Source organism: Nycticebus coucang, chromosome 2 (genome assembly GCF_027406575.1).
Source record: "Nycticebus coucang isolate mNycCou1 chromosome 2, mNycCou1.pri, whole genome shotgun sequence".
NCBI lineage: Eukaryota > Metazoa > Chordata > Mammalia > Primates > Lorisidae > Nycticebus > Nycticebus coucang.
The window spans coordinates 44,866,860-44,888,313 of record NC_069781.1 but is presented as its reverse complement, the minus strand read 5'-3'; the positions used below and the strand labels follow the sequence as shown (position 1 = coordinate 44,888,313).

General features: G+C 39.3%; 1 protein-coding gene across 1 annotated transcript in view; it reads right to left on the bottom strand.

Annotated features, from left to right (window-relative positions):
• Positions 1 to 13,716, bottom strand: part of KIF24 (kinesin family member 24) — a 58,332-nt gene extending 44,616 nt beyond the window's left edge. The window contains exon 1 of the mRNA XM_053570387.1: positions 13,662 to 13,716. Within this exon, the coding sequence (XP_053426362.1) occupies positions 13,662 to 13,705 (44 nt within the window). The 5' untranslated portion in view covers positions 13,706 to 13,716. The remainder of the gene's footprint in view (positions 1 to 13,661) is intronic.
• Between the last annotated feature and the right edge of the window lie 7,738 nt (positions 13,717 to 21,454).

Sequence of the window (21,454 nt, the reverse complement as noted above, 5' to 3'; positions counted from 1 at the left end):
ATACAATAAATAATAGAAGATTATATGATAAACAGGGTGATAGTTAACTGAGGAAGTTCAGACAGGGTGAAATCAGTGTAAGCAAAATATTTGATGAAGGGCTCATAAGAGTAGGGAACTGGGCTAGGCCTTGAATGCAGAAGCTGAAAGGCAGAGAACCTCCACTGTGGAGTGGGAATAGTGTGAGCAGAGGCCACAGCAGCAGAGGTGATGGCAGGCACAACAGATCTTGAGGGAAACAGCTTGGGTTCTGGTCTCTGCCATGACATTAATTAACTACATATCCTTAGCCAAGTTATTTAACTTTTCTATGGGCTTCAGTTTTCACTTTCATCAGTAAATTTATGTTACTTGGATTCTTCCAGTCCTGATGTCCTATAATTCTAAGTGAGAATTACTATTTTGGCATGTGGGTACATATGTATGCACACACCCTATATGAATGTGAAGAACTACAGAATAAGAGGTGGATAAAGGAGTTGGGAGGCCAGCCTGCCAATTATAGTATGTTGTAGGAATGGAAGACTGATATTCCTGGAGTATTGTGGGACCCAACTATGTACTGCTAAGTAGGGAATAATGTTAGGTAGCAAGTAACTGATGCAGACTCTTTAACAGGAATCATGTGGGTTAATGATAAAAGTTATCAAGAGAAAAAGTCTATACATGGACATGAATTATTTTGAATGTTTTATATTTTATCATTCCTTTCATTATTGCCTTCTTAAGCTCAGTTTACAATAGAAAAGATAAATTATACATTATCCAGTCAATTTACTATTACCTACACAGTATTATGTATCTCCATTTTACATAAAAGGAAATATTTTTTAGTATTCATAACAATTGCATAACAATTGAGGATTATGAGTAGTCAACATCAAACCCAACTCTATTTTCAGAAAAAATAGAGGCAGGAGATAGGCAAAGAGATGAATACACAGAAAGGGACTTGAAGCTAGATAGTAAACCAAGAAAAAGCAAATGAACCATGGAAGTGTGAGAATCAAGAGATAGCAGCTAATCAGACTTAAGCTATTTAGAGCAGAGACCACTTACTCCTTGCCTTTTAAATCCTGGCTCCCAGCATTGTGGTACTATAAATACACTGACAGAGGCACCAGTAGAAAAAGAATTATAGGAGAAAAATTTGAACACACAATAGAAGATTCAGCTGGGCACAGTGGCTCATTGCCTGTAATCTCAGTGACTGGGAAAGAGGCCGCAAGATCACTTGAAGCCAGGAGTTACAGACCAGCCTGGGTAACATAATAAGACCCTGTCTCTAACTAAAACAAATAAGAAAAAGTACTGGACATGGCACTGCATTCCTGTAACCCTAGTGACTTAGGAAACTGAGGCAGAAGGATCACTTGAGCCCAGGAATTTGAGGCTGTAGTAAGCTATGATTGCATGATGGTGCCACTGTATTCCATCCTGGGTAACAGGGCAAGACCCTGTCTTTTTTTTTTTGAGAAGGAGTCTCAAACTATCACCCTGGGTAGAGTGCCGTGGCGTCACAGCTCACAGCAACCTCAAACTGTTGGATTTAAGTAATTCTCTTGCCTCAGCCTTCCAAGTAGCTCGGACTACAGGTGCCTGCCATAACATTCGGCTATTTTTTGGTTGTAGTTGTCATTGTTGTTTGGCAGGCCTGGGCTAGATTCTAATCCACCAGCTCTGGTGTATGTGGTTGGTGCCCTAGCCACTTGAGCTACAGGTGCTGAGCCGCAAGAGCCTGTCTTAAAGAAAAAGAAAAAAAAAGATTCAGCAGCATGAGAATAAAGAATAATATCTACCTTACCTTCTGAACATTAGGGATAAGCAGCAAATATGGGCATGAAAAACTTTATTACAGTTTAAAGAATGGATGAACTTAATTTACCATTCTCTTACTTGTTTTTTTTGAGACAGAGTCTTACTCTGTTGCCCTTGCTAGAGTGCTGTTGCATCACAGCTCACAGCAACCTCAACCTCTTGGGCTTAAGCGATTCTCTTGCCTCAGCCTCCCAAGTAGCTGGGACTACAGGTGCCTCCCCCTGGGAGGCTGAGGCAAGAGAATCGCCTAAGCCCAAGAGCTGGAGGTTGCTGTGAGCTGTGATGCCATAGCACTCTACTGAGGGCGACAAAGTGAGACTCTGTCTCTTAAAAAAAAAAAAAGGGCAGCGCCTGTGGCTCAACGGAGTAAGGCGCCGGCCCCATATGCCGGGGGTGGTGGGTTCAGGCCCAGGCCCGGCCAAAAAATGCAAAAAAAAAAAATATATATATATCTATCTATACATATATCTATATATATACACACCTGACCTATGACCCAGCAATTCCATTTCTAGGTTTTTGCCCAAAGTAAATGAAAACATGCTCAGAAAAAGACTTGTACAAGAATGTTCATGCAGCTTTACTTATAATGGTCCCAAATTGGAAACAACCCAAATGTCTTTCAACAGGAAAGTGAACAAATTATGATATATTCATAGAAGGGAATATTACTCAGCAAGAAAAACTAAGGGCACATAACAACATGTACTAATATAAAAAAATTTTGGCTAAACAGAAGAAACCGAACATTACACAAAGCATAACAGAATATATGTTGTAATAATTCTATTTCTGTGACATTCTAGAATAGACAATTTTAATCTATATTAATAGAAAGCAGGTCAGTGGTTACATAAAATCTGGGGGATTAACAAAAAAGGGACACAAGAGAAGTTTCGAGGGTGATGAAAATGTTTTATATCTTTGTTTCAGGTATTGGTTACTTATATATTTACAACTATAACTCATCAAAACCGAAAACTTAAAATCTGTGCATCTTACTTTATGTAAATTATTACTCAATTTTTTTAATTATAAAACTTATTTGAAGGCAGTGGCTCATGCCTATAATCCTAGCCACCTTCAGTGTATTTAGCTGGCACTGTAACCATTGTGCTACAGGTGCTGAGCCCTTTTGCCCACTTTTTAATGTGATTATTTAGTTGTTTCTTGCTGATTTGCCTGAGTTCTTTGTAGATTCTGGTTATTAGTTCTTTACCAGATGTATCATTCAATATTTATTAAGTGTGACTAATAATTTCAAATAAAAATACATCTGTGAAAAGTTGATAAATGATATTTATCTATCCTAGTCCAACAAAAAATTAACTGAACTATAGTTAGAATATATAATTCCTATTATCAAAGTTCAGACTAATTTCAACCACTTAAAACTATTTTATTCTGAGGAATTTGATCAACTAATTGTTGACAGCTTATATTTTTTTTCTATCAAACACCAAGAAACAGTATCATCAGGATAAAAAGAAATTTTTTATGAATGCTTCGTAAATCATACAGAGGCACTGAATGTTTTCAGAAGTCTAACCTCAATTCATTAGATCAAAGTATAAACTCATTTAATTAAAAAAAATAGAATGAAAAGAATAAGTGATATTTATCAAAAAATATGATTTACAGGCTGGGCGCCTGTAGCATAATGGTTATGGCGCCAGCCACATACACCAAGTCTGGCGGGTTTGAACCTGGCCCAGGCCAGCTAAACAACAATGACAGATGCAACAAAAAATAGCCAGGTGTTGTGGTGGGCACCTGTAGTCCCAGCTACTTGGGAGGTTGAGGCAGAGAATCACTTAAGTCCAAGAGTTGGACGTTGCTGTGAGCTGTGATGCGACAGCACTCTACTGAGGGCGACATAGTGAGACTGTCTCGAAAATAAATAAATAAATATATGATTCACAGGCCAGGTGTGATGGCTCATGACTGTAATCCTAGCACTCTGGGAGGCCGCAGAGGGTGCATTGCTTAAACTCACGAATTCAAGACCAGCCTGAGCAAAAGCGAGATCCCGTCTCTACTAAAAATAGAAAAACAGAGGCAAGAGGATTGCTTGAGCCTGAGTTGGATGTTGCTATGAGCTATGATGCCATGGCACTCTACCCAGGGTGACAGCTTGAGACTCTGTCTCAAAAAAATAAAAAAAATATGATTTACAGAAAGCAGAAAATAAAAAACAAGAGAAGCAAATAATTATTATCTTACCCATTGAAAATATGCTGAATGAGTGGGTGAGTAGTCTTCATGTATACATCCTGATTGGTACATGCCTCACCAAAGACTTCATCAAAATAAAAAACATGCTGAAAAATAAATTTGATTTTTTTATAAAGAGGCACATTCTGGATTTTTTTCACTACTATCCTAGCTAACACATTTTAGCTAAAGGTCAACTACATTTTTTTTTTTTTGAGACAGAGTCTTACTATGTTGCCCTCAGTAGAGTGCCATGGAGTCATAGCTCACAGCAACCTCTAACTCTTGGGCTTAAGCGATTTTCTTGCCTCAGGCTCCTGAGTAGCTGGCACTACAGGCGCCCACCACAACGCCTGGCTATTTTTCTTTTGTGGCAGTTGTCATTGTTGTTTAGCTGGCCCAGTCTGAGTTTGAACCCACCAGCCTCAGTGTATGTGTCTGGCTCCATAACCACTGTGCTACGGGTGCCGAGCCTATATTTTTAAATAATAGTTACTAACCATGACTAACTTAGAAATAAATAAGCAATCAAAATTTATTAAATGACAGGGTTTTCTTTAACTTGAGATCTCTGTAGACATGTTCTTACTATGTAAAAATTAAGGCACACAAGTTTTGTTCTCCTTTAAGGGAAATAAATCAATGAGTAATAAGAGTAAACCAGTCCTCCTCAGGTCTAGTATAGTAACTGAATTATATGGGGGTGGGTATCCTCATATCGCAGCTATAGCCAGCATCTTTGACATTTTAGAGGAGTTCTAGGGGGAAGATCTCAATTTCATAGGTTACATAGCTAAACTTTTAGTTTTTCTTTAGTTTTTTTTTTTTTTTTAGAGACGGAGACTCACTTTATCACCTTCGGTAGAGTGCTGTGGCATCACAGCTCACAGCAACCTCCAACTCCTGGGCTTAGGTGATTCTCTTGCCTCAGCCTCCCAAGTAGCTGGGACTACAGGTGTCTGCCACAATGCCTGGCTATATTTTGTCGCAGTTTGGCCGGGGCCAGGTTTGAACCCACCACCCATGGTATATGGGGCCAGTGCCCAACCCACTGAGCCATAGGTGCCACCCCAAACTTTTAGTTTTTAATACATTGGGTCTTTCTATATTGCTCAGGCAGGAGTGCAGTGCCTATTCAGAGGTGTGATCATAGAGCACTGCAGCCTCAGACCCGTAGTGATATTCTACCTCAGCTTCCAGAGTAGTTAGGACTATAGGCATGTGCCTCTGTGCCCAGCTTGTACATAGTATGGCTTAACTTTTCATTTCATAAACATTTATTCAGCTGATAGCATGCACATTGTAGTAAGCACCTGAAGGGACTCAAAGATAGACATTACCCTACCCTCTAAAGATGTTAATCTATACAAGTATACAAAATGACTAAGTAGAAGAACCTTAAAAGATAAAGTAATGTGTGGGCGGCGCCAGTAGCTCAGTGAGTAGGGCGCTGGCCCCATATGCCGAGGGTGGCGGGTTCAAACCCAGCCCCGGCCAAACGGCAACAAAAAAATAGCCGGGCGTTGTGGCGGGCGCCTGTAGTCCCAGCTGCTCGGGAGGCTGAGGCAAGAGAATTGCGGAAGCCCAAGAGTTAGAGGTTGCTGTGAGCCGTGTGCTGCCACACGGCACTCTACCCGAGGGCGGTACAGTGAGACTCTGTCTCTACAAAAAAAAAAAAAGATAAAGTAATGTGGACTTCAAAGGAAAAACATTCTATTCTAATTATGAAAAAGACTATACTGAGGCTTGGCACCTGTGACTCAAGCAGCTAAGGTGCCACATACACCTGAGCTGGCAGGTTCGAATCCAACCCGGGCCCGCCAAACAACAATGACAGCTCAACCAAAAAATAGCCAGGCGTTGTGGTGGGTGCCAGTAGTCCAAGCTACTTGGGAGGCAGAGGCAGGAGAATCCCTTGAGCCCAGGAGTTGGAAGTTGCTGTGAGCTGTGATGCCACAGCACTCTACCCAGGGCAACAGCTTGAGGCTGTCTCAAAAAAAAAGGCCATGGGGGAAGAAGAATTTGAGATGAAGATAGAGGGAAGGTATTCCAGGCACAGAGGAAGCGTAAACAAAGATTTAAAAAGCAAGGAAGTATATAAGGAATTAACTTTAATTAAGAATATAGGACCTTGGTAAGTAGAAATGTGAGACAGAATGTTAAAATAACATGTTAGGGCTCAGTGCAATAGCACAGTGGTTATGGTGCTGACCACATGCACCGAGGCTGGCGGGTTTGAACCGGCCTGGGCCAGCAAAACAACAATGACAACTGCAACACAAAAATAGCCAGGCATTGTGGTGGGCACCTGTAATCCCAACTACTTAGGAGGCTGAGGCAAGAGAATAGCTTAAGCCCAAGAGTTGGAGGTTGCTGTGAGCTGTGACACCACAGCACTCTACCGAGGATGACATAATGAGACTCTGTCTCAAAATAAAATAAAATAAAATAAAATAAAATAAATAAATAATGAGGATACCAGTCTTAAGGGAGGGGGCAGAATACTAATATTTAATCCAGTAAACAGTGGGGAAATAGTAAAGAACTTTGTGAGCAAGGATGATCTCAGCCATTTTATGGCAAGATTAATCTGGCTTTTCTCTGTGAATGGATTGGGAACAGAGACACTAATAATTCAATAATGAGATTAAGAAAGTCTAAATTAAATGATGACAATGGAAATAAAGATATGTATGTATAAGAAATTGGGTGGCGCCTGTGGCTCAGTAAGGCGCCGATCCTACATACCAGGGTGGCAGGTTCCAACCTGGCCCCAGCCAAACTGCAACAAAAAAATAGCTGGGCATGGGTGGCGCCTGTGGCTCAGTGAGTAGGGTGCCGGCCCCATATGCCGAGGGGGTGGCGGGTTCAAACCCAGCCCCGGCCAAACTGCAACAGAAAAATAGCCGGGCGTTGTGGCGGGCACCTGTAGTCCCAGCTGCTCGGGAGGCTGAGGCAAGAGAATCGCGTAAGCCCAAGAGTTAGAGGTTGCTGTGAGCCGTGTGACGCCACGGCACTCTACCCGAGGGCGGTACAGTGAGACTCTGTCTCTACAAAAAAAGAAAAAATAGCTGGGCATTATGGCGGGCACCTGTGGTCCCAGCTACTCGGGAGGCTGAGGCAAGAGAATTTTTTTTAGAGACAAAGTCTCTAAAAAAGAAAGAAAGAAAGAAAAAGAAATTTCGCAACTGACTAGATGTAGGGAGGTGGGGAAGAAAAAGGGTCTACAGTGACTTCCAAATGAAAAAATCACGGTAATTTGAAAAAGGAGATAGGAAATCCCACTAAATTGGGTCTGGAAAGCATTAATTCAGCCCATAATTATTTGCCTAATTTACAGGCTTACCATGTTGACAACTCAACTATATCTGAGTTAGAAACCCTAATAATTGAAAGCCTGGCCATAGCATTACTGCAGTCCATATATAAATTGAATGAGAGATAAAGCCTCATTTCCTACTACCTTTTTGGCCTCCTCTAAATATCTAATGAAGGAAAAATTTTATGGGCAGATCCAGAAAACTGAACTTGGGCCAATTCATTGTGGGCCACTCTACCCTAGGTTCATTCTGTGTACACTGTATTATATTAGAATGGAAATCTGTTAGATCACCTGAGAATAAATTGGGGGTGGCGCTGTGGCTCAAAGGAGTAGGGCACCGGCCCGTATGCCAGAGGTGGCAGGTTCAAACCCAGCCCCGGCCAAAAACTGCAAAAAAAATAAAAACAAAAAAATAAATTGGGACCATAAAACCAAATTTATAAGCTATATAAAGTTTCCAAAAGTTAGCAGGTAAGAAATAATGAATTTGTGAAGAGTAATAAATAAATCTCTAAACTTTTAGCATTTTGAAAGATGTGATAAGAATTCTAAAATGTTAATAACTATTGAAGCTGTGTGACAGATACATGGGAGTTCATTACAATTTAGAGTAAACTAAACAGGTCAATAATAAAGAGTTAAGGCTCCATATCTCAGTGGTTAGAGCACTGGTCTTGTAAACCAGGGGTTGGGAATTGGATCCTCGCTGGGGCCTCCGGCTGATTTAAAAAAAAAAAAAATAATAATAATAATAATAAAGAGTAAGGCTCAGCGACTGTAGCACAGTGGTTATGGCACCAGCCACATACATGGAGACTGGCGGGTTCGAACCCACCCCGGGCCAGCTAAGCAACAATGACAACTGCAACAGAAAAATAGCCAGGCATTGTGGTGGGCAACCCATAATCCCAGCTACTTGGGAGGCTAAGGCAAGAGAATTGCTTAAGCCCAAGAGTTTGAGGTTGCTGTGAGCTGTGACGCTACAACACTCTACCAAGGGCGACATAGTGAGACTCTGTCTCAAAAAAAACAAAAAAGAGTTAAGTGTATTTGTAAAATCTTGTTTTAATGAATATTATTTACATCTAACTCATACTTGGTCTCTAAGCAAAAAGACAAATTAATTTGTTCCTCAAATACCACCATAAGTTTTTTTTGTTTTTTTTTTTTTGAGACAGTCTCACTATGTTACCCTCAGTAGAGTGCTGTAGCATCACAGCTCACAGCAACCTCCAACTCTTGGGCTTAAGTGATTTTCTTGCCTCAGCCTCCCGAGTAGCTGGGACTACAGGCGCCCACCATAACACCTGGCTATTTTTGGTTACAGTTGTTAACCAGCCTTGGTGTTATGTGGCCAATGCCGTACTTACTGAGCTACAGGAGCTGAGCCATCACCATAAGTTTTTATAGTTGATATTAAAAGCAAACTCCTCCCCATATCTATAGATACTTACAAATTTGGATATATATAGTATTTGTCAAGAAAATAAGAAAAAAACAGAAGTAAATGTTACATATATATATTTTTTTTTTGAGACAGAATCTCACTTGGTCACCCTTGGTAGAGTGCCGTTGCATTACAGCTCACAGCAATCTCAAACTCTTGGGCTGAGTCGATTCTCTTGCCTCAGCCTCCCAAGAACCTGGGACTACAGGCACCTGCCACAATGCCCGGCTATTCTTTTTTTTTTTTTTTTTAGAGATGGGGTCTCGCTCTGGCTCAGGCTTGTCTTGAACCTGTGAGCTCAGGCAATCCACTCACTTTGGCTTCCCAAGTGCTAGGATTATAGGTGTGAGCCACCGCACCGCCCCACATTCATAAATTTTTTTAGTTATCTTTTATTTCACTGAGCATATAATAATTCTTCCTCTCCTTGCATAAAAGCTCATGAATAACTTTAGCTCTTGAGAAAGCATTTATTGATTAAAAGAACTAGTTCTTTTATATATATCTTTTATGAAAGATGTGTAAACATTAAAGGTTATTATTATAGTTAACATATATAATGCATAAAGTCCTTTCATTGCATACTTTTATTTGACCACATTCTATCATATCAGTGAGATTGGAATAATACCTACTTTGAACCTCTTATTAGTTTTGGTATGATCAGAATTCCATAGCTTATTTTTTCAATAAATTTTTTTCAGATTATAAAAGTAATATGTATTTATAGATTATCTTTAGAAAGATAGGCTTAGACTAGGTAACACCAGTTGCTAGGAGAAAATGGGATTAGAGGGATATTTTTTGCTCTATACTCTTCTGTACCTTTTGATTTTGATATAGATGAATCTATCCTATTCAAAAGTTTTTACCTTTTTAAAACAAAACAAACCAAAAAGAAACAAAAGTTTTTGCCTTTTTATATAAAAGAGCTGATTGTAGAAAATTTTAAAAATATAAAATATTTTTAAAAATTACAACAGAGAACAAAATATTAGGAATAGAGAAATAGAAAATAGAGAAGAAAATCAAATTATCTATAAATCTTGCTCCCCAGAGATAGTATCAACTTTTTGATGTATTTCAGTACACTTTCTATATGTATATTTTATCTTTAAGAAATTGTAATGAAATAAAAACGGTTTTTTTTTTTTTTTTTGTAAAGACAGAGTCTCACTTTATGGCCCTCAGTAGAGTGTCGTGGCCACAACGCCCGGCTATTTTTTGGTTGGAGTTTGGCCGGGGCCGGGTTTGAACCCACCACCCTCAGAATATGGGGCTGGCGCCTTACCGACTGAGCCACAGGTGCTGCCCATAAAAACAGTTTGGTTTCATTGTTTTTTTACTCATTATGTTATCATAAAATTTAATGCTTAAGTAGAACAGCACAATACAGATACAGTAGAACCTCTCCGAAGTTGACCACCCAAGTGATGGTAACAAACTGGTCAACATATGAAGGTGGCCAGCATAAAGAGCTAGATCTACTGCATTGATAGGAAAATGTGGTGAATATCCGGTATATGAAAATTAGATCAATTTAAGGAGGTGGTCAACTATGGAGGTTCTATTGTATATGATCATATTCACCAGGTGACAAGATTGCCCTCCTCTTTTTTTAGGTAATAAGGTTTGAAAAGAGGACATGTGCAGTGGCTCACGCCTATAATCCTAGCACTCTGGGAGGTGAGGTAGGTGGATTGCCTGAGCTCAGGAATTAGAAAACAGCCTAAGCAAGAGCAAGACCCTGACTCTATTAAAAAAGAAAAACCAGCCAGGTGTTGTGGTGGGCACCTGTAGTCCCAGCTACCAGGGAGGCTGAGGCAAGAGAATCACTTTGAGCCCAAGAGTTTGAGGTTGCTATGAGCTATGATGCCATGGCACTCTATCTAGGGCAACTGAGTGAGATTCTGTCTCAAAAAAAAAAAAAGACAAGATTTGATAAGAGAATAATTAATAAGCAGACATATGAATCTATTGTTTTAATTCCTGAATACATTTATGAATAAAACCCAAAGAATCTAGGATCAATATTTACTTAGCACCCAATTTGCTATGAACCTCCCTTTTCTTGTTTCTCTTTTAGGAAAGAAAAAGGAGGGGGAGAAGTCTTCCCAATATTTTTATATTGTAGTATTGACCGTAAGGACTTTGACCTATGAAAGCAAGGGTCCAAAGTTCAAATAGCAGAGAAAGTGCCAGGGAAACTATGGGTATTCAATAAGTATTGACCAACGGTAATGACAAAAAAGTAAGGTTACTGTGTTTTGCGATAATGGAAAAATACATAAGATAAGATGTTGTCTTCTTGAGGGAATTACTGTGACAGAAGCATCATTAAGGAAGTCTTAGGTAGATGGTGATTGGATAGGGCTATTACTATGGTTATAAGTAGCCATGGAACTGGATGGCATTACAACTAATTGGTCATTTAGATCATCCTTAAAATAAATACCTCCCACTGAGATCTAATAGACTGCATTGATCACCAATCAATAAAGCTGTTAAAGTGATTGGGTTGGTTGTACAGTGGCCTAGTAATTTAGTACTGATAGTATTCAATGGATGACTTTGAATGTTATGGTGAAACCCAATTTTGGTAACCAAAGAAAAAGAATAATGCAAGTTTGAAAGAGGAGGAAGGTGTTAACAATTTGACTTCAGCTTGAAGGATTTATTCCAGTAAAGTAAGATCTCAGTTGACTAAAGTGAATTGCTACCATACAAGTATACATATATATGCCACTTTTTTCTCTATACCAATCACTGGATTTTGACAGAGAAAGAAATAGAGAATATGATACATGTATGAATGTTTCAGGAGGCAGATTCAGAATAGAGAAATTCTGAATTCAAAAGTCTCAACATCTGATAGATTATCCTGTTTTAGATTATTCACAATTGTTTTACAATTTTAGGAGTACCTAAATTGTGACTCTCTCCCATCTGTGAAGTTTGCTGCTTCCTTATAAGACTAAAGAAGAGTTATTGCAAGGGTACCTGTCTGCTTGGAATAAGTTCCTTTCAACAGCAAACATTGTTTCCTTGAACTCTTCATCATCATTCTTACAGAGAGTGAACATTCTTCACATGTCTGAGCCACTAGGGTTTATACAAACCCTTATGTGTTAGAAATCATATCCCTGCATTACATTTACCCACAGCAATCTACCCTGTGCAAAGTGGCCTGCTCAGAGTCTAATTTCCACCATTTAAATATAAACCAACCCAAAAATTTGTTTGTTGAGAATCAAAATTAGCAGTTGGCTGGCAATCTGGGGCCTTGTTGCTCAAACAGACCCTGTGCATCATTAAATTCAGCAGAGTGACAAGTTCACACTGTGAGAAGCAAGCAAGAATAGAGAACAACTGTGTGACCATCTCATAGTTACTCCAGGGCATATGTTCAGTCACTGGTCCTATTGGCAACCACTTTATTATTATATTTATTTATTTATTTATTTTTGATACTCAAACTGTCGCCCTGGGTAGAGTTCTGTGGCATCACAGCTCACAGCAACCTCAAACTCTTGGGCTTAAGCGATTTTCTCTCTCTCTCTTTTTTTTTTAGAGACAGAGTCTTATTTTGTCGCCCTCAATAGAGTACTGTGGTGTCACAGCTCACTGCAACCTCCAGCTCTTGGGCTTAGGCAATTCTCTTGCTTCAGCCTCTCTAGTAGCTGGGACTACAGGTGTGCACCACAATGCCCCGCTATTTTTTGTTGCAGTTTGGCCAGGGCTGGGTTTGAACCCGCCACCCTTGGTATGGTATATGGGGCCCGTGCCCTAATCACTGAGTCACAGGTGCTGCCCATTAAGTGATTCTCTGCCTCAGCCTTCCAAGTAAACCACAACACCTGGCTATTTTTTGGTTGTAGTTGTCACTGTTGTTTGGCAGGCCCGGACTGGATTTGAACCCACCAGTTCCAGTGTATGTGGCTGGCGCCCTGGCTGCTGAGCTACAGGTGCCGAGCAACCACTTTATTACTTAAATTTTTTTTTTTTGAGACAGAGTCTCATTATGGTAGAGTGCTGTGGTGTCACAGCAACCTCAAACTCTTGGGCTCACACAATTCTCTTGCCTCAGCCTCCCAAGTAGTTGGACTACAGGTGCCCACCATGCCTGACTATTTTTTTTTATTATTATTATAGTTGTCATTGTTGTTTTAGCAGGCCCAGGCTGTGCTTAACTTTTCAGCCCTGGTGTATGTGGCAGGCACCATAACCCCTGAGATACAGGTGCTGACCCATATTATTTAAATTTTTTATCCCTTCCTTCCCCGTTTGGTTGAATATGTATAATTAAATTCACGTAAATCATGTTAAGTAAATGGTGCAGCTCCATTGCATAAAAGTAGAAGATTTGGCTGGGCACAGTGGCTCACGCCTGTAATCCTAGGACTCTGGAAGGCTGAGCCAAGTAGATTGCCTGAGCTCAGGAGTTCAGACCAGCCTAGCAAGAGTGAGACCTTACCTCTACTAAAAATAGAAAAACTAGCTGGGCATAGTGGCACACACCTATAGTCCCAGCTACTTGAGAGGCTGAGGAAGGAGGATCTCTTAAGCCCAGGAATTTGAGGTTGCTGTGAGCTATGATGATACCACGGCACTCTACCCAGGTGACAGAGTGGGATTCTGTCAGAAAAGGAAAAAAAAAAAAGAGCAGAAGAATTATGTTTTTGTATCCCGCACTGTACCATGTTTTTTAAAAGTTAAGATTCAGGGTATCATCAGGAATGAATGTCAATACCCAAATCAGAAACTGGATTTGAGTGTATGCTACCACTCAAACAAAAAGCAAAAAATGGACATAGAGAACTATGTTATAGTTCTCTATAACACAAAAGGAAAATATCATACCTGAAGAATATATTGGGTGAGGTCAACTGCTTCTTTCTTCTCATGCACAAGTAGAGTTTCTTCATTTTCTACAGTAATAATATTAACTTCTCCACGACGTAATTCTCTCATGCCCAGAGGACGTTTTCGGACACAAACTCTGATTTTTTCCATCTCAGTCCAAGGATTTTCTTTCTCTGAGGTATTCTGTCTGATATATGTATATAAATAGGCTTTAATTTTTAATAATAGGACAACACTATTATTGTCAAAGTATCAGTACATTTGCATGATGGACATGTTTTTTTTTTTTTTTGAGACATAGTCTCACTATGTCGCCCTCAGTGGAGTGCCATGGCATCACAGCTCACAGCAACCTCCAGCTCTTGGGCTTAAGCAATTTTCTTGCCTCAGCCTCCCAAGTAGCTGGGACTACAGGCGCCCACCACAATGCCTGGCTTTTTTGGTTGTAGTTGTCATTGTTGTTTGGCAGTCCCAGTATATGTGGCTAGTGCTCTTGCTGCTGAGCTATAGGCGCCAAGCCAGATATAATGTATTTTTAAAAATTATATATTAAAGTGTCAACACTGAGAAAGTTTATTTATTTATTTTTGGACAGTGTCTTGCTTTGCTGCCCAGACTGGAGCATAGTGATGAAATCATAGCTCACTACAACCTCTAACTCTTGGGCTCAAGCAATCCTTCTGGCTCAACTTCCTGAGTAGTTATGACTACAGTTGTGCACTACTACACTGCATTAATTTATTCTTTTTTAATACATGGGGTCTCACCAACTTGCCCAGGCTGGTCTGGAACACATGGCCTCAAGCAATCCTACCGCCTAGGCTTCCCAAAGTGCTGGGATTACAGGCATGAATACTAATAACCTAATTACATAAAGGTAATCAAAGAGGAGAGAAAATGTTTAGTCTTTTTTAGGGCTATAGGATAACTCATATGGACAAAAGACTTGTAATTTTCAAGTTCAAGGGGCAAAGGAAAGAATGAATGTTCTTTCTTAAAAGGCTCTGGTTTTTATGTTCAATCTTCCCTAGAAGAAGTAAGCTATAATCTGTCTGACATGGGAAAAGTTAAAAAAGTTAGAATTAGATCTATTTAAGATTTTTTTTTTTTTGAGACAGAGTCTTAGTGTTGCCTGGAATAGAGTGCAATGGTGTCAGTGTAGGTAGCTCATAGCAACTTCCTCCAACTCATGAGTTCAAGAGATTCTCCTGTTTCAGGTTCCCAAGTAGCTGGGACTACAGGTGCCCACCACATCACCCAGCTAATTTTTCTATTTTTAGTAGAGATGGGGTCTTACTCTTGCTCAGGTTTAAACTCCTGAAATCAAGCAATCCTCCTGTTTTGGGCTCCCAGAGTACTAGTATTACAGATGTGAGCCACTGTAACTGGCCTCAAGATCTTTAATAAGTCAGTGCAACCAGTTCACTAAATGCCTAAGACTTTTATTAAAATTCTGAGGCCAGCAATTTTTTTTAACTTTTGGAATATCTGAAAAGCAAAATTTGGTATGTGATATCCAAATGGTAAGGGGGTTTCTTGAGATTCTAAAACCTTGTCTTCCCAGCCTGAGCAACAGCGAGACCCTATTTCTACTAAAAATAGAAAAATTAGGGGTGGGGCCTGTGGCTCAATGAGTAGGGTGCCGACTCCCTATACCGAAGGTGGCGGGTTTGAACCCGGTCCCGGCCAAATTGCAATAAAAAATAGCCGGTGTTGTGGTGGGTGCTTGTAGTCCCAGCTACTTGGGAGGCTGAGGCAAGAGAATCGCCTAAGCTCAGGAGCTAGAGGTTGCTATAAGCTGTGACACCATAGCACTCTACCAAGGGCAACAAAATGAAACTCCAAAAAAAAAAAAAAAAAAAAAATAGAAAAATTAGCTAGGGGTTACAGTGAGTGCCTACAGTCTCAGCTACTGGGGAGGCTGAGGCAGAAACTCTTGAACTCAACAGTTTGAGATTGCCGTGAGCTAGGCTGATGCCAGGACACTCTAGTCTGGGGCAACAACACCCCTCCCCCCCCAAAAGACCTTTACTACTACTTTGGGTTTGGGTGAGAAGACAATATTGAGGATTAATGGAGTACATGTACTTTCTTACTTTCATTTTTCTAATATAATAAAAAATGGGAGGAATGGGCAGCACCAGTGGCTCAGTAAGTAGGTCACCGTCCCCATACGCCAAGGGTGGTGGGTTCAAACTCAGCCCTGGCCAAACTGCAACAGAAACTAGCTGGGTGTTGTTGTGGGCACTTATATTCTCACCTAATCAGGAGGCTGAGGCAAGAGAATCGCCTAAGCCCAGGAGTTGAAGGTTGCTGTGAGCTGTGAGCCACAGCACTCTACTGAGGGTGACAAGATGAGACTCTGTCTCTTAAAAAAAAAAAAAGGGAGGAGTGAGATAACAATATAAAAGGTAAAAAAGCTCAATTGAATAGCCTTCATTCTGGGTATCTCACATATAAATGTCTATAAGAGCATTTGGCTTGGCACCCATAGCTCAGTGGTTAGGATGCTGGCCACTGTACCGGGGTTGGCAGATTCGAGTCTGGCCTGGGCCTGATAAAACAACAAAGACAACTACAACAAAAAAAAATAGCCTGGTGTTGTGGTGGGCGCCTGTAGCCCAGCTACTTGGGAGGCTGAGGCAAGAGAATTGCTTAAGCCCAAGAGTTGGAGGCTGCTGTGAGCTGTGACACCATAGCACTCTCCTAAGGGTGACATAGTGAGACTCTGTCTCAAAAAAAAAAAAAGGCACTTAATCTCACCATATGGCTGTTTGTGTCATTCTACTCACCCTGCCCACTAAGAGTCTAAGAGCCTCCAGATACCCTAATTATTTTTATATCTAAAATTGGGCTTAGAAGAGATGGTACTTGATATCTGCTAAATAAGCCAGGTGCAATGGTGTGTGCCTGTAGCCCCAGCAACTCAGGAAGCATAGGCAGGAGGATCATATGAACCCAGGAGTTTGAGGTGAGCCTAGACAATATGGTAAGAACCTGTCTCTTTAAAAAATGGTCAAATAAATGAAATGTCAGTATTTATACTAAAATATCCATTCTATCCTTGATGGCATGAAGTAATGCAAAGTGGTATTTTTTTATTTGTAAATAATTCTAATTTATGTCTTGTTCAATAAAAGACTATAAATTCAAGAAAACTTTTGATCTTTCACCACTGAACTAACCAATAGAATAGCAGCGATCCTGAGTTTCATAGCCACAGAACAATCTGGTCTTCTCATAATTTAAAAAAAAAAACAAAAGAACCAAAAAAAACTCTACAGCCATACTACCCTGAAAGAAAATTTTTTTTAAATATTAAAGAAAAAAGAAAACAGGGCAGTGCTTATAGGTCAATAGGTAGGGCACTAGCCACATACACTGGGGCTGGCGGGTTCGAACCTGGCCCAAGCCTGCTAAAACAACTGCAACCAAAAAAAAAGAATAGCTGGGTGTTGTGGCGGGTGCCTATAGATCCAGCTACTTGGGAGGCTGAGGCAAGAGAATTGCTTAAGCCCAAGAGTTTGAGGCTGCTGTGAGCTGTGACACCATAGCACTCTACTCAGGGCAACAGCTTGAGACCTTGTCTTGGAAAAAAAAAAAAAAGTAAACAACAGTACTATGTGGTCTGGATTCTATCAAAACAATGTTTTCAAAAACATTATAAAATTCATTTATGTGTTTCAAATTACTAAAGGTACTTTTATCTTTAAAACAGAGTCTTCTGTTTTTTTGAGATCCTCTGAAACCTCAGTCAATATAAGAACAGATGCAAATACTTTATCCTAAAGTATGAATAACAGCATTTAAAAAAAAGAGAATATTCCTTGAGAATGAATTTTATTTTCCCATAATTCACATATATAACGTTTAAAATAAGTGGTATAGAGTTTTTTTTAATAAGAACATATTTCTTATTACACCACTGTTAGTATTACGGATTATTTGATATTTCAAGTAATTAGGGACATTATTTCAAATTCTAACTTGAGACACTAGGTGAAAATAACTTACTGCCACCCTGACTATCAAACTCTAATCTCAGAAGTGTCTTACTCTTTGTAATTATGGAATTATCTGTTTTTCCAGGGGTGGAATTGTACAAAGTACTCAAAATCAGGATCATAATTCAATGTATGCAGGAGAACTAACTGCTCCAAAGACCTACTTAATTGAACTACATGCCCTTAACTAAGCTTTAAGGCTCCTGGTTAGTTTAAGTAAATTTGATAGCCTTAAAAAATTCTATGGATTGTGTAAATTTTTTTCATTATAAAAGAAGGCCAGTTAACTATTTTACTTTAGTTTGTTTTATCCATTCATTTGTTAAATGACATTTGGGTTGTTTCAAGTTTTTTGTAATCAGGAATAAAGCCACTATAAACACTGAAAAAAAAAAATTTTTTTTTTTGAGACACAGTCTCACTCCGTTGCCCCCCAGGCTAGAGTATCATAGTGTCAGACTATGTCAGCTCACAGCAAACTCAAATTCCTGGATTCAAGAGAGCCTCCTGACTAGCTGGGACTTCAGGAGTGACCTACCACACCTGGCTAATTTTTCTAGTAGTAGAGACGAGTCTCATTTGCTCAGGCTGCTCTCAAACTCCTGAGCTCAAGCAATCCTCCTGTCTCAGCCTCTCAGAGTGCTAGGATTACAGAAAACTATTTTACTTTAATGGATGCACAAGATGTATCACATTATACTATAATAAATAATAAAAATAGGTCTGCTGTAGAAATAACAGCAGATCCTGGCATGGAGCAGCTGTTTGATATAAATGAACAATTATCATCTTTCTCCTGTTTGGAAAGGCCTAATTACTCATTAATTTCCCCCATCTAGGTATTTTTTAAAATTTCAGATTAATATGAGGGTGCATATGATTAGGTTCATTGTTTGTTTGTCAAGTATTTCTATTATTGTTGCAAAAACTACTTACTATCATTTCTATCACATATTATTCATTTACTGTAAATAAGGAGTAGTTGCTCTCCTTTTGTCATGATGGAGATGCCTGCCCTTGCCTGAGGCTATCTTCCCTTCAAAAGAATAAAAGATAAAAATAAATTATTACCTGATAAAAGAGTGAGGGATTCCATAGTTATACCCTGAAACATCAGAGACTCTTTGAATAATGGGAATATCATAATCTCCCAGTATTGGAGAAAAATGATTTGATGAAAAGAGTGAAGTATTAGTTTCTGTTTGCCCACAGAAATCAGCAGCTATAGCACTCAAAATTTGTGTTTTGGTATGGTACTGGGAATCATCTGGTAGCATGTGGTCCATCCCTTTTAGGTAAGTGGATTTCTGTTCATTTGCAGAGAAATCTGATAAATTACACATTTCAAACCCATCGTTGCTGGTAGTTTTGTCTTTATTGTCCACAGGAGAATCAAAATGCAGCTGTCTTCGAGGGCCAGATCTGAATTCCTGAGGTTTGATGTCCAGAATGCTTGTCTGAATACGATGCTCTGGGCTGACTGTTTTATCTTCTTCCTGCATAATCTTAATAATTTTGATAAGTTGGAAGAGACGTTTACGGTCGTTCATGTCATGGACTCCCAGTTTGGAGTAGTCCTTCATTGTAACCTTGGCTAATTCATCTATTTTGTGAAGGCCAAGGGCAGAAAAATGAGAATAATATTGTGCAAGTTCAGCTTCACAAAGACATTCATATAACCAGGATGCCATTTTTTTGAATAGGTTTCTATAAACTCTGAAGAGAGAAACAAAAAGTTATTCACTTGAAATAGAATATATGTAACACAATTATTCCTTTCAAAAAATGAAAACCACAAAACAAAGGTAGAAAAATGTTTTATCATATCAAGTGTTCAATAAACTTTTTTCTTCTGAAATGATTGATTAAACAGCATAATGCATAAGCAAAGAGGCTTTGCATTGCATATGAAGAATTTATGGTAACAGATATAATTTGTTCATCCGCTTAATAAAGGGGTCTTCAATTATATACATACATAGGTACATGAAAGAACACATGCATGTCACTTACTTTTTTCTAGGGAGTTCCTTCCCTAGAAGGACCTTGCAATGTCTACTTAACACATGTCACAAGCTACTGAAACCTTGTTCCCGAACACTGATTGTAGCAGGACTAATTTTAGATGTTCAACTTAACATCAAGGCATGTCACACAACTGTTCCTCATGATTAATGAACAGGAGCTAAAAACTCTTTCAGAATGGAAAGCAGAATTAAATAGCAGACCACAAAGGCTTATAAACTAATATAACTCAGAGGAGATAGCACTTGTATCTGCTGAGTACTGGCAAAACACTATTAATTCAGCATCAACTAATTCAAAATTTCAGATTATTCCAAAAGGTGGTCATCGATCTCTATCTGTAGAGAAAATGGCTCAAATGAATTACCTAGGAAATTAATACTATGGTCAATATTTTAAATAGCTGTATATTAAAATTCTGTAAAAAATTTAGTAACAAGATACCTAATTAAATATTATCAAATGAGGTAATAACACCTAATTTTAGTCTATTATTAAAGTCAGGACATTGAGTTCTCTAAATCATTGTTAAACAATTTCAAGTTCATAAGAATATACAAAAGTCAATAAACTATATTTTCTTTTTAAGAATGGTTTCAGGCTCGGCGCCTGTAGCTTAGTGGTTAGGGCACCAGCCACATACACCAGGGCTGGTGTGTTCAAGCCCAGCCCGGGGCTGCTAAACAATGACAACTGCAACCAAAAAAAAAAAAAAGATGGCCGGGCATTGTGGTGGGCACCTGTAGTCCCAGGTACTTGGGAGGCTGAGGCAAGGGAATCGCGTAAGCCCAAGAATTTGAGGTTGCTGTTAGCTATGATGTCATATCACTCTACATAGTGAGACTCTGTCTCAAAAAAAAAAAAAGAATGGTTTCATAATTCAGTTTTCAAAAATTCATTAATTATTGGTAAAACTTTCCTGTTTTTATTTTAATTTATATTTTGTTTTTTTCCTAGCAGAAACAGATAAAGAGTTGAAGGCAAAGTAAAAAGGATAATCAAAGAACACTGAATAATTAACTTTGGAAGAAATACTACTTAAGCTAAAGGGGCTGAGTAACACATCCTACACTCATCCTGGTCTTTTCGGTATGGTAGATCGGGGGGAAAGGCAGGCCACAAATTCTTCTGGTCCTTCCATTAAGAGGTGGAGTCTTCCCATTGCATCTAGGCTGGCCTATCTGACGTATTTTGGTCAATAGAAGAGATGCTATGTGACTTCCACGCCTATGCCTCAAGATAGTTTCTACTGCTTTTTTGGAATTATTTTTCTGCCATGTGAAGAAATCTAGCCAACAGCCATCATCAAAACCAGACATGTGAGAGAAGCCATCTTAGACTATCCAGCTCTAGACTTCAGCCATATGTGGGACCCCAGCATGGACCAGAACTACCTAGCTAAGCCCAGCCTAAATATCTAACTCAGAAATGAGAAAGAAAATGGTAATTGTTTTAAGCCACTAAGCTTTGGGGTAGTTTGTTGCAGTAGATAACTATAATACCAAAATAATGAAGGACCGCTGTGCTTTTAATTTTTAGTTTAGTTTTTTTTTTTTGAGACATAGTCTCATTATGTCACCCTGGGTAGAATGCTGTGGTATCACAGCTCACAGCAACCTCAAACTCTTGGGTTTGAGTGATTTTCTTGCCTCAGCCTCCCCAAGTAGCTGAGACTACAGGAGCCCACCATAATGCCTGGCAATTTTTGTTGCTGTTGTTGTTGTTGTTGCAGTTGTCATTGTTGTTTAGCTGGCCCGGGTC